Source organism: Loxodonta africana, chromosome 5, assembly GCF_030014295.1.
Source record: "Loxodonta africana isolate mLoxAfr1 chromosome 5, mLoxAfr1.hap2, whole genome shotgun sequence".
In the NCBI taxonomy this organism is placed as follows: domain Eukaryota; kingdom Metazoa; phylum Chordata; class Mammalia; order Proboscidea; family Elephantidae; genus Loxodonta; species Loxodonta africana.
The window spans coordinates 138,709,972-138,723,197 of record NC_087346.1 but is presented as its reverse complement, the minus strand read 5'-3'; the positions used below and the strand labels follow the sequence as shown (position 1 = coordinate 138,723,197).

At 41.1% G+C, this 13,226-nt stretch overlaps 1 protein-coding gene across 2 annotated transcripts in view; it reads right to left on the bottom strand.

Moving 5' to 3' along the window:
• Window positions 1-7,906: 7,906 nt before the first annotated feature.
• ADGRA3 (adhesion G protein-coupled receptor A3) overlaps window positions 7,907-13,226 on the bottom strand; it is a 180,080-nt gene continuing 174,760 nt past the window's right edge. The window contains exons 18-19 of one of the 2 annotated variants that reach the window (XM_003411288.4): window positions 10,221-10,316; window positions 7,907-9,492 (exon numbers count right to left, since the gene is read on the bottom strand). In XM_003411288.4, coding sequence (XP_003411336.1) covers window positions 8,250-9,492; window positions 10,221-10,316 — 1,339 coding nt within the window. In that variant the 3' untranslated portion in view covers window positions 7,907-8,249. The remainder of the gene's footprint in view (window positions 9,493-10,220; window positions 10,317-13,226) is intronic. The other variant, XM_010591394.3, reaches the window with a different exon arrangement.

The window sequence follows — 13,226 nt, the reverse complement described above, 5'->3', positions numbered from 1 at the left end:
GAAAAAGACAGGAGGTCTTAATGCCTAGAGAGACAGGCGGCTGCACTCAAGATCACCACTAAAGCTGCGTCCCTCAGAGGGCTGTATTCACAGGGAGAAATCCACCCACATTTAGGGTCAAAAGCCAAGGAAGCTTCTCAGTCATGGCCTGGGCTCTGGAGTGTCTTCTCTGGATTTTTAACCAAATGAGTTTGAATTTAAATTTTTACTGCCTGCATGCCAGTTGCCATAGAGTTGACTCTAACTCATGGCGACCCATGATCACTAGAATGGATACAAAATTTCTATACGCCTTCCTGAATGTTTTTGAAGGATACATTAAAATATTTGCAAAAGTTTGCCATCATATCATCTGCAAAATGATTTGAAATCTAGCATTTTTTGTTTGGAACTCATAATGATCGGTTCTTAAAAATAAGATTTTAGAGTGAAGGCTAATGAGGATAAAGCTCAATGTTACTTGTTCATGAAACCATCACTCTTTCCTTCCTGGACATATAACTAGATTTCTTTTCCCAGCTGCCTTTGTAGCTAGGGGTGGCCACCACTGAGTTCTGACCAATGGATTATGGGTAGAAATGACACATGCCAGTCACTATGAGTCAGAATCAACTGGATGCCAATGGGTTTGGATTTTTTAGGTTTAGGACTGATCCATAAAAGCCTCTCATGTGCTCTCCTTCCATCTATGAGGAAAGACCTAGAGGGAGGTACAACCACAAAATAGCAAGAGGTTTGGGTGAAGAGAGCACCTAGGCAGAACTGTAAGGAGGGTAACATTCATGCCAGAGCAAGAAACTTTTATTGTGTAAAGCACCTGAAATGTTGCATTTTTTTTAAACAGTAGGTAGTTTTTTTTTTTTTTTTTTTTAGGTAGTTTACCCATACTCAACATGATGGTTTTTAAAAAGTACTTAAGGAATTAGTAGAAATAGTCAATTATGGTCAACCATTACTCTAAAGCAAAGATGAGAAGATAAGGGGACAGGGAAACTAGAGCCCTGGAAACAGAACAACCAGAGCTCAAAGAGAATGTTGACACATTATGGAAAATGTAACTAATGTCACTGAACAATTTGTATAGAAACTGTCAAATGGCACCACTAAGTTGACAACTGTTTTTTAACCCATTTTATAAAGAAATGGACATTGACAAAACGAACACCCTGTTTGGTACTGGAGGGCATTGCTTTCGTATGGAATGTCTTCTTGGACACAATCTTCAATCTGTGAATTGATACACATGACTCAACACAACTTTCCAAGTGAATCATTATCTTACACATATATTCGTTCATCTGAACAATCTACATTTATCCGTACAAGCAAACCTTCAACAGTATTATGTGCCAAGATGCAGTGAACACGATGATTGCAAATCTGAAGATATCATTCGCTGGATTCTCTACGTAACCTGAATAAAAACAACCCAGTTAGGAACGCATCTGAAGAGCCCTCTAAAAATCATTTGAACTTTTTGAAGATGTTTGCAATACTTGATAAAAGTCATCAGAATCTTCCCAAATCAGATGGCAGCAACAATGTATTAAATACACATCTCTCTCTCTCTGTTCTTCCCCATTTTGTAAACACAGGTACACTTAGAACAACAGTATGTTTCAAACAGCCTGAAATGAAAGATTTGGGCCAGGAACTCATTCTAAGCATTCAACCCTGTAAGGGAAGTTGGTGCTCTGTCTCTGATTTCATAAAGGGGGGCTTCTAAATACCAAGGTTCCACAAGTTCACACTCAGTACCCACCTCTGAGCCACTGGCATCCTCAGTCAAAGGAGACTGAAAAGGAGCTATGACCAAACAGTGGCTTCATCTCATACAGAGCTAGAAACACCATAGAAAGTAGAAAAACCAGGACTAATCTGCCTGTAGGGACTAAGTTAATACATATAAAGCACTACTTAGAAAAGTCATCCACATACTCTGTCAATCAACTGCCTCCGATATTCTAGTATCATCACTGGCCAGGAGCCTCCACTGGCCAATATAAGATCTAGTTCTAGACTGGGGTCCCCTAGGTGAGTTGGGAAGACTCCAGACCATTAATACCAAAAATAAAAAACAAAATCGTCCTATTGATTGCAACCTCATCTTTGTCTTAAATCAAGCAATAGGTAGTCAGATTTTTAGTACTGACAGATCATGAACAGTTTCAAGTTTCTTGCATTTGTTTTACTTATAGAAATAAATCTATTGAACTAATACTTGATTTCCAATAAAAAAAAAAAATCGAGCTGATCCATAGAAAGATCCATAAAAAGGTCATAAATATAAATATTAAATAAAATATGGCTAAACTGGTTAAAGTGATGTATGAATGAAGCTTGGAAAACATACTCAAGTAATTGCAGGTAATAAAATCATATTTCAGATAAGAGCATTGGAAAAAGTATAATAATTAAGTGATTCTAGGAATTTGAACTTTCAAGGTCTATCCTGAAGCACAACGCTGCCAGTGATAATGTCCGCAACCCTACAAGGAAGACCCGTTAATACAGCTGTTATTCAAATTTACGAACTAACCACTAAGACCAAGGAGGAAGAAACTGAAGATTTTTACTAACTTGTGCAGTCTGAAATTGATCAAACATACAATCAGGATGCATTGATAATTATTGGTGATTGGAATTCGGAAGTAGGAAACCAAGAAGAAAGATTAGTAGTTGGAAAATATGGCCTTGGTAATGGAAACAATGCCAGAGACCAAATGATAGAATTTTGCAAGACATGTATTATGACGACATGTGCAAAGACCTGGAGATAGAAAACCAAAAGGGAAAAACATCCTAGGCATTTCTCAAGCTCAAAGAACCGAAAAAAAAAATTCAAGTCTCGAGTTGCAATATTGAGGGATTCTACAGGCAAAATATTGAACAACACAGGAAGCATCAAAAGAAGATGGAAGAGATGCACAGAGTCACTGTACCAAGAACTGGTCAACGTTCAACCATTTCAGGAGGTAACATATGATCAGGAACTGATGGTACCGAAGGAAGAAGTCCAAGCTGCACTGAAAGCACTCCTGAAAAACAAAGCTCCAGAAACTGACAGAATACCAATTGAGATGTGTCAACAAATGGATGCAGCACTAGAAATGCTCACCCATCTATGCCAAGAAATTTTGAAGACAGCTACCTGGCCAACTGACTGGAGGAGATCCATATTTATGCCTATTCCCAAGAAAGGTGATCCAACCAAATATGGAAATTATCAAATGATATCATCAATCTCACACCAAGTAAAATTTTGCTGAAGATCATTCAAAGTGGCTACAGCAGTGTATCAATGGGGAACTGCCAGAAATTCAAGCCAGATTCAGAAAACGACGTGGAACCAGGCATATCATTGCTGATCTCGGATGGATCCTGGCTAAAAGCAAAGAATACCAAAAAGATGTTTACCTGTCTTTTACTGACTATGCAAAGATATTTAACTGTGTAGATCTTAACAAATTATGGATAACACTTCAAAGAATGGGAATTTCCGAACTCTTAATTTTGCTCATGAGGAACCTGTACATAGATCAAGAGGCAGTTGTTCAAACAGAACAAAGGGATACTGCGTGGTTTAAAGTCAGGAAAGGTGTGCATCAGGGTTGTAGCCTTTCACCATTATTTATTCAATCTGAATGCTGAACAAATACTCTGAGAAGCTGGATCAAAGAACATGGCATCAGAACTGAAGACTCATTAGCAGCCCGAGTTATGCAGATGACACAACTTTTGCTTGCTGAAAGTGAAAAGGACTTGAAACACTTGAGGAAGATCAAAGACTACAGCCTTCAGTACGGATTACACCTTAACATAAAACAAAAATCCCCCAAACTGGACCAATAAGCAACATCATGATAAATGGAGAAAAAGTTGTTGAGGATTTGATTTTACTTGGCTCCACAATCAACACCCATGGAAGCAGCAGTCAAGAAATCCAAAGATGCGTTACACTTGGCAAATCTGCTGCAAAAGACCTCTTCAAAGTGTTGAAGAGCAAAGATGTCACCCTGAAGACTAAGGTGCGCCTGACTCAAGCCATGGTATTTTCAATCGTGTCATATGCATGTGAAAGCTGGACAATGGATGAGGAAGACTGAAGAAGGATTGGCATCATTGAATTATGGTGTTGGCGGAGAATACTGAAGATACCACGGACTGCCAAAAGAACAAACAAATCTGTCTTGGAAGAAGTATAGCCAGAATGCTCTTCAGAATCAAGAATGGCAAGACTACGTCTCACACACTTTGGACATGTTATCAGGAGGGATCAGTCCCTGGAGAAGGACATCATGCTTCATAAAGTGGAGGGCCAGGGAAAAAGAGGAAGACTCTTAATGAGATGGACCGACAGTGGCTGCTTAACAATGGGCTCAAGCATAAGGATTGTGAGGATGGCACAGGACCAAGCTGTGTTTCGTTCTGTTGTACGTGGGGTTGCTATGAGTCGAAACCTACTCCACAACACCTAACAACAAAAGGAATCTGAAAAGAAAAACAGGGTTAACATTTAAATTTTGGATTGCTATTGTATGCTTCACTTTCCTTGATGATTTAATTCCTTCATCAGATGCTTTCGGAGAACTTTTTTCACTTTGTCATTTATTATGATCTCAACCAACTTCAGTACGGATATTCTGAACCTAAAGCCCAGAAAAAGTAGGTCCAAACACTGAAACACGGTTCTTCCGAACAATAAGTCTAATCCAAACCTCAGCATCTATACCTATATTGGCGTCAGTTACGAGATTGCTATTGTTAGCTGTTGTCAGGTAGACCCCAGGCTCGCGGCCACCCCGTGAACAATGAGACGAAATGCTGCCTGGTCCTGTGCCATCCCCATGAGTGGTTGTCGATAGGACTATTGTGATCCATAGGGCTTTCACTGGCTGATCCTAAGATCATCAGGCCTTTCTTCCTAGTCTTAGTCTGGAAGCTCTGATGAAACCAGTTTAGCATCAGAGCAACACGCTAGCCTCCACTGACAGACGGGTTGTGGAACGCATGAGGTATACGGGCCAGGAATCAATCACAGGTTTCCCACATGGAATGTGTGAATTCTACCACTGAACTACCACTGCCTCATATTATGAGACTACATGTTTTGAGATTTAGAAATCAGGTGCCACTTATTAATGACCTGACATATCACTAAGTATCTGCATAAGTCTATAAATATACTGACAGAAATGCCCACATACAAACCTGATTTCTAATTGTTACCTAAAAATAGGGTAGCATACTCACTAAGTTTTTCAATCAAGTTATGTATAGAGTAATACAGTGTACAGTGGAGTGACTAAAAAAATTTTCTTTCATGGGATAAAAGAATAAATCATATATGTTCTCTTTAGTTATCAACCTAAAACTCAAACAAAATACCAAAGATGTGAATAACGTTTGAAAACGTTATAGATCATGAAGGCAGTGGAGCAGACGAATGATTGCCTTGTCAGAAGCAATGAAATCTGGTGTGAAGCACAGTGGCCTGGACTTCAGAAAACATGGTCCAAGGCCTGGATATGGCCTAACTCCTGAGAATGTTCAGCAAGTCACAAATTCTTTGGGCCTTAGTTGCCAAACTTTTACAAGAAAAAAATGAATGAGCTGATCTCTAAAAAAATGAAACGTCCTTAAACAGACTATGATTTTATGAAAAACAGAAAACCCAACCAGCAACAAACCATAAATCATAAATGACAGAGATGGGGAGGGTAGTCACGTTCTACACACAAAACATCAAAGTTTAATTTAATCAAATGCTAAGGACATAGTGCATAAAATCATCACTCATCACTTTCTACATTAGGAGTTACAAACCTTCTGATATTTTTAGTGGGATCTTCAGGTTTTTCAGTAATTTGCTGATTTTCCACTCATGTTTTTCTCAAGACTCCTATTCTTTACATCACCTATGGCAATTTATTGTTAATAAATTAATTTATTAAGTTAATAAATGCTTATTGAATGGCCAGGAAGCAGAGTAGAAAAAGAAGAGGAACAAAGTTCTCTCCTTACGTAGGAGTGACCAATGGATCAGAGAAACAGATCAGAGCTTGGTTGATCTATTGCCAGAATGACATAGCAAAATAAAAATAGTAAAGAGAAATAAGAACTATTCATTCCATTTCATATTAGCTCATCTCTGTCATTTCTAAATATCATCTGGCCTACGTACATCAATTTACCAGGAGACCCTGAGCTAGGCAGCATTATATAACCAAGAAAATCAAACCAGTTGTCATCAGGTCAATTCTGACTCATGGCAACCCTAGGTGTGTCAACATGAAACTGCACTCAATAGGGTTTTCAAAGCTGTGACCTTTCAGAAGCAGATTGCCAGACCTTTCTTCCAAGATGCCTCTGGATAGGTCCAAGCTGCCAACATTTTGGTTAGTGGTGGAGTACTTACCCATTTGCACCACCCAGGGATCCCTATGTTATATATATACAAATAGCAAAATATATCTGTTTGGTTTGCCTTGTTTTCCCCACCAAAAAAAGTCTCTAAATTATATCACCTGAAAACATGCTGAAATAGAACTATCAGTTTTATTATTCCAAAGCAGATAATTTATTTCTAATTCAGTGACTCAAGGAAAAGTAAACATTTACACTACAACAGGTGATCTTGTGGCGTCTCTGTGAATTGCAAAGTAAAATCTCTCAGGTGTTAAGTTTTACCAAGCTAAGCTGCTTGCCTCTTCCGCCATTTCTTAAATAAGTACTTTTGAATCATGCTCTCTGATGTGGCAACCCGTTAGACTGCTGCTGAAAATGGAACTAAGCTGTGCCAATTTTTCAGGTGTTGTATCACATAACAGAGGGAAGGGAAGATCTACGGGTGTCAGGGCCGACCCAATCTGGCTCACAAGACAGTTCTGGAACAGGCCCCAGGGAGCTTCTAGACTGGAGATGGATAAAGGCCATGATCACCAGGGCATCAGCAAACTCAGTGACCAATTACAACATGTGGATTAGAGCCATTTTTGCTTTACAAAATGAAATTTAAATATCAGAACTTTAGCAAGAACCTAAATGGAACTTTATCTGTTTAAGAACAAGGTAAGAGCCAATATTGAAGAATCCAGAACGAGTGAATGTGAACCTTAAATAGCAGCTCTTCATTCACACTCAAGAATAATGTACGTGCTGCAAGAACCACAAAAGAAAATTAAATGCAAATATAAACCACTGAAAGGCCAAGTGTTAATAGTATTAAAAACCCGCTGCCGTCCAGTTGATTCTGACTCATAGTGACCCTGCAGGACAGACTAGAACTGCCCCATAGGGTTTCCAAGGAGCAGCTGGTAGATTCCAACTGCCGACCTTTTGGTTAGTAGCTAAACTCTAAACCACTATACACCCCAGGGTTTCCTGTTAATAGTATTAAAACAAAACAAAAAAAAAACCAAACCCACTGCCGTTGAGTAGATTCCGACTCATAGCGACCCTATAGGACAGAGTAGAACTGCCCCGCAGAGTTTCCAAGGAGCGCCAGGCAGATTCAAACTGCCAACCTTTTGGTTAGCAGCCGTAGCACTTAACCACTATGCCACCAGAGTTTCCAGTTAATGGTATTACCAGGATCAAAACGATGTAACAAAAGTAATGCAATTCAGGAAAATTTTCTTAGGTTACTTACAACAACCTTATTCTGTGAGGTCTTTTTAAGAGCTTGTAACTGTTAAGACTATATTTATAAAACACACCGATCCAGTAAGCCTTTGTTTTACATGCCATAATCAGTGGCGCTAACCATGTAAAATACCTGATAATTGATCTATGTATCATTTTCCTTAAAATAACCCAACATATAAACATTAAAATACAACTAAATACTTATGTTGTAAAATATAAACATGTTTAAGATTGACACAATGACAAACACCTATTTATTGTATCAAATACAAGCCTGAAATGTTAACTAGGTATTACACATTCTAAGGAATTACACTTCGGATTCCCCAAATGTCCTGATTGGTGTTTTGACAACTCAAGGAAGGGTTTTAAAAGTTTTTTTTAATAAAATCTTTAAAAAAAAAAAAAACAAGAAATAAACAAATAAAAAAAAACACAATATTTTGAGGATAAAAAATAAGTAAAATCCAAAACTTAGAAGTTTATTCAAAATTCTTTTGAATCCCTACGCTGGCTGTAAACAGTTTGTTTTCAGATGTTCATAGCTTAAAGGAATGTGAATATCAGTTTATACGAATTTCTACCAAGGAAGCCCACCAACGCTACACAGTAGTTTCATGTCTCCATAACCCAGTCCTAACATTGCCAGTGCTATCCGTACTGAGCAAGGGTCCATCCTGCCCGTTGCTTTTAATTGGTCCATTCTGAATGGCCAAGTTGAGGCCGTAAGATTTCTGCTGACTTTCAAGTTCAACTACAATTGGCTTCCTTGATGCATCTTTCTTACTACTAGTTGACACGGGCTTTTCAAAATTTCTGCTGCTTTTAGGAAGTGTGCTACAAGCATCGCTGCTATCTTGCTGGGGTGGGTTGTACTGTCTCTCTCTGTAGGCCAAATAAGCTCTTCGACTCCTTGAATGTCCCTCGTTATTGCCCGGCCGGCTTTTGGGTAAGCCATTCTGCACACTTCCTTCCACACTTGTTGGGACATCATAGGCGTATTCTCGTAGGACTGTGAGTCTGCTCGCCCTGTGTCCTTTACTCCTGTTTTTATGATGGCGACCTGGGTGCATGTTTGTTCGAAACTGAACTTCTAAAGGCGCCACGTGCATTTTAATATCATTGTCCATTGAGTGTTCGGTCAGGCTGTTATCAAGCTGTGGCACGGAGTTCAAAGGTAGAGAAGTGGTATGGCACTGAGCTGCAGCAGCCTGCAAATTCGTTAATTTGCAGCCCTGGGAGGAATTTTTGAAGCTCGATGCACTTTTGTTGGTGCAGGAAGACTCTGCACTGCTATTGGTGCACTTAGGAGCCTCTCCGTTCGTCCCGCTGGAGCTGGGAGGCTGGACGTTGACTTGTACTGAATACGAGCTCCTTCCTGGGCAGCAAGTCATGATCCAGGCAAGTCTGACATCCTCCCTGTTCACACAATGGTGGACCATGATGAACGCACTGAAGCTTAAGCACGTGGCTCCAAAAAAGAAGCTAAACACCAAGTCCAAAGGGTAATACAAAGAAACAGCCAAGGCTCCAAACATCCACAAAGCCACGTACAAGAGCAAAGTGAGACTGGCCCCCAAAAGCTGAGAATGAAAAGTGTGCTCATTTTCCAACACTGATGTAGAAATCAGTGACAAAGACATGGAATCCTGATGTGTTACTTCGCCGTTCTCGTTGGCTGCCAATCTCTGTTGCTCCTCAGTGGGCTCTTTAAGCTCGTATTTGCGCTCAGGATGTCGTTTCAACTGAATAAATATGCTTAGAAAGTACATGCAGTTTACGAAAGTGATGAAGCTGGCAGGTCCGTAGAAGGCTCCCAAGGAGGGTTCCCACGCCATCCAGCAACTAGGAAGCAAAATGGGGACCAGCTCAGTGGCTACATTACTTCAACAAACTAGTTAAGAAGTTGTAATAAAGCTTGTTGTTGGTGTTGTAGGCCATCGAGTCTATTCCAATTCGTAGCGACCCCATGTGACAGAGTATAACTGCCCCACTGGGTTTTCTAGCCTGTAATCTTGATGGGAGCACATCGCCAGATCTTTTTTCCTGTGGAGCTGCTGGGTGGGTTTGGGCCACCAACCTTTTCATTAGCAGCCAACTGTTTTACCATTGCACCACCAGGCTCCTTGCAATAAACCTTAAACCTGATGCCATAGAGTCGATTTTGACTCATAGCGGCCTTATAGGACAGGGTAGAACTGCCCCATCAGGTTTCCAAGGCTGTAATCTTTATGGAAGCAGACTGCCACATCTTTCTCCCACGAAGCACCTGGTGGGTTCAAACCTCCGACCTTTCGGTTAGCAGCCAAGCATTAAACATTGTGCCACCAGGGCTCCTTGCAATAAACCTTTTGCTATTGAGTTGATTCTGACTCATAGCGACCCTAAAAGACACAGTAGAACCACCCCATAGGTTTTCCAAGGAGCGGATGGTGAATTCGAACTGCCAACCTTTTGGTTAGCAGCCAAACTCCTAGCCACTGCATGTAAAATACAGGCACTCCCTACCGCCTGTAAAATACTTACAAAGAGAAGCAACTGGGTAAGGTATACAGAGAATACAAAGTACTCACTAAGGTGCATTTGGCCGGCTGCCGTAATTCTTGATGTTTGCTGCTGCCGTTATGCCACACACTATGATGGGGATGCCACCACCAATCAGATAAAACCTAGAAGGAGGAATAATGGCTGATTAGGACAATTGTTTTAACGTGTGTATCCTAACATCTCAGTGCTTTAAAAGTTGCTCCTTGAGATGATTATTTTTATTCCAATAATAAGTTACTGAAATTGACTTTGGGAGACTATTTCTTTAATGATAACATCTTTTAGATTTGTGTTTGTTTTGGATTTCTTTTTTTAAACACAAGGTCTATTTCAGGTTTTTTTTTTTTTTTTTTTAATTTCAGTTTTGGAGTTGAGAAGAAAGCTGATCAGCTTCTGCCACCTTGTGGACATGCCAAGTAATACTCAACTATGTTTTTCACTCATACTTTCGTTCGGGAAATTGGCTTTCTTTACATTCAGCTAGTAAAGTAGACAGCTCATGCAGTGGGTTGAATTGTGTTCCACCCACCCCCAAAACAGATGTATTTAAACCTTAACCCCTGGTATCTGTGAATACTACCTTATTTGGTAACAGGATCTTTGCAGATGAAATCAAGTTAAAATGAAGTCACACTGGATTAAGGGACAAAAAAAAAAAGTTGCCATCGAGTTGATTTGTGACCTCATGTGTTTCTAACTGTGCTCCACAGAGTTTTCAATGGCTGTGAGCTTTTGAAAGTTGATCACCAAGCTTTTCTTCCAAGGTGTCTCTGGGTGGATCTGAACCCCCAATGTTTTGGTTAGCAGGTGAGCATTTACTCACTTGTGCCATCTAGGGACTACTAGCGGATTCGGGCAGGCCCTAGAATTAATGACTCACCTGTCCTTTTAAGAAGAAAGAACACACAGAGATACACACATACAGAGAAGAGCTCCATGTGAAGCTGAAGGCAGAGAAGGGAGTGACAGGTCTATAAGGCAAGGAAGCTTGAAAAGGCAAAGAAAGATTCTAGAGCTGATTGAGGGAGCACAGCCCTGATGACACCTTGATGTCAGACTTCTGGCTTCCAGAACTGTGACAGAATAATTCCTGGTGTTTGGAACCACCAACTTTTTAATATTTGTTATCATGGCCCCAGGAATTGCAAAATGGACTTTTAAGATCTCAGGGTACCTTAGCTCAGAAAGAGGCTGTGATGACATGTTAATTATTTATTAGTGCCCAGCTAAACCTGCGTGTTACAGAACCTCCAGCTCTGTCTATGATCAACCCCCGTCACTCAGGCTGAGGCATGGAAGATACCTGGACCCCAGCAGCCTCACGCTGGACACAGGCCCTCCTGACCCCTTCCCCCCATGGAGTAACTGAGGAGAACAAAAATTATGGTGCAGTAAGATCTGAATAAGGCTGGGCCTATGAAGAAAATGTGGTACGAACTTCTCCGGCCTCTCAAAAAGAGATACAGGAACTTCCTGCCCCGGCCCTGTTCCCTTGCGTACAATCAGAATCTTAATTCTGCCTTTGCCCCTTCCTGAGACACAGCCCCAAATCCGGAATTGACAGAATAAAGGCAACATGTGTGACACATTTTCTATACGTTGTTTCTTATTCATACCAATTACTCAAATCCTTAAATATCAGATTAGAATGGATGAAAATACAGCTAATTTCCCTATAAAACTATAACCTGGTCTTCTAGATCACAAATTAGGGGGAGGCTATTATGGCTGAATTGTGTCTCCCAAAAAGTAACACTGAAGTCCTAACCCTTCTATCTGTAAACTTGACCTCGTTTGGAAATAGGGATCTTCTTTTGCTACGTTAATGAGGGTGGGTCCTGAACCTAATACCTGGTGAGTGGTGTCTTATAAAAAGGGAAAACAGACAACGATAGAGACACACACAGGGTGGTAGGAGGTAGGCATGTGAGGGAACCCTCTACAAGCCAAGGAAAGCCAAGACACTGGGGGAAAGCAAGGAGGGCCCTCCCCCAGAGCCGATGCCTGATTCGGACATCTAGCCTCCAAAACTACAAGACAATACATTTCTGTTCTTTAAAGCCACCCACTTGTGGTATTTTTTAGAACAGCAACACAAGGAAACTAAGACAGAGGCCAACATGTGTGACCTTCCCCTTCTTCCTGCAACACTCATTCACAGCTACTTCTTACCTGAAAAGAAGGCATGATTTCCAAATTAACCATGGGTTCTACAAACCTCTCTGCTACTGGTTTTTCCCCTTGGGACTTTCTGCAATCCCTTAATCCTTATTTTGCAGTTTGAAAACCTCTACCACTTGTTTTCAGCCCGTAAACGCGTGCTTGCATTTCTTCTATCCCCTAAAGCTTTCCTTGACCCGCTGCCTCTTTCTCACTTCAGTACAAACTCCCAGCAATGTTAGCACCACCGTCTGCCTTAGCTTTATCACCTTACTGCGTGGCTGCTTCACCCGCCACGGAAACTGCCCTCTCTGGGGGTGTGGAGGCGCTCGCAGACCAGCCTGCAGCCCCACACTCTGTGTAGCAGTGTTGCTGGGTTTGCTTAAGTCCAAGGACACTGGGTGCAAGAGGACAACTGCTAAAGGGTAGAACTTTCACCATCCAAAGAAAAGGGGGTATGTGTGGGTCACTGAGGGACTGCATAGGTTTGGAGGCCAAGCTGCCTTTTACTTAACCCTTCGTGTGTTTGTTTTTTTCAGAACCTGACTGGAAGCAGAAGTCCCTGGGTGGTGCATACTGTCACTGTGCTCGGCTGCTAACCAAAAGGTTGGAGGTTTCAGTCCACTAGAGGTGCCTTGAAAGTAAGGCCTAGTGATCTACTTCCAAAGAATGTGCCTTTGAAAACCCTATGAGTAACAGTTCTGACACACATGGGATCACCAGGAGTCAGAATAGACTGGGGAGCGACTGGTTAACTGCACCAGAAGCAACAGTTGCTTTAGGATAGGGTTCCTGGGTCTCTTAACACAAGTGACAGAGGTGCCACATCTCTCCTCCTCCAATCTGGGTATAGCCGAGCACTCCTGCTCTCC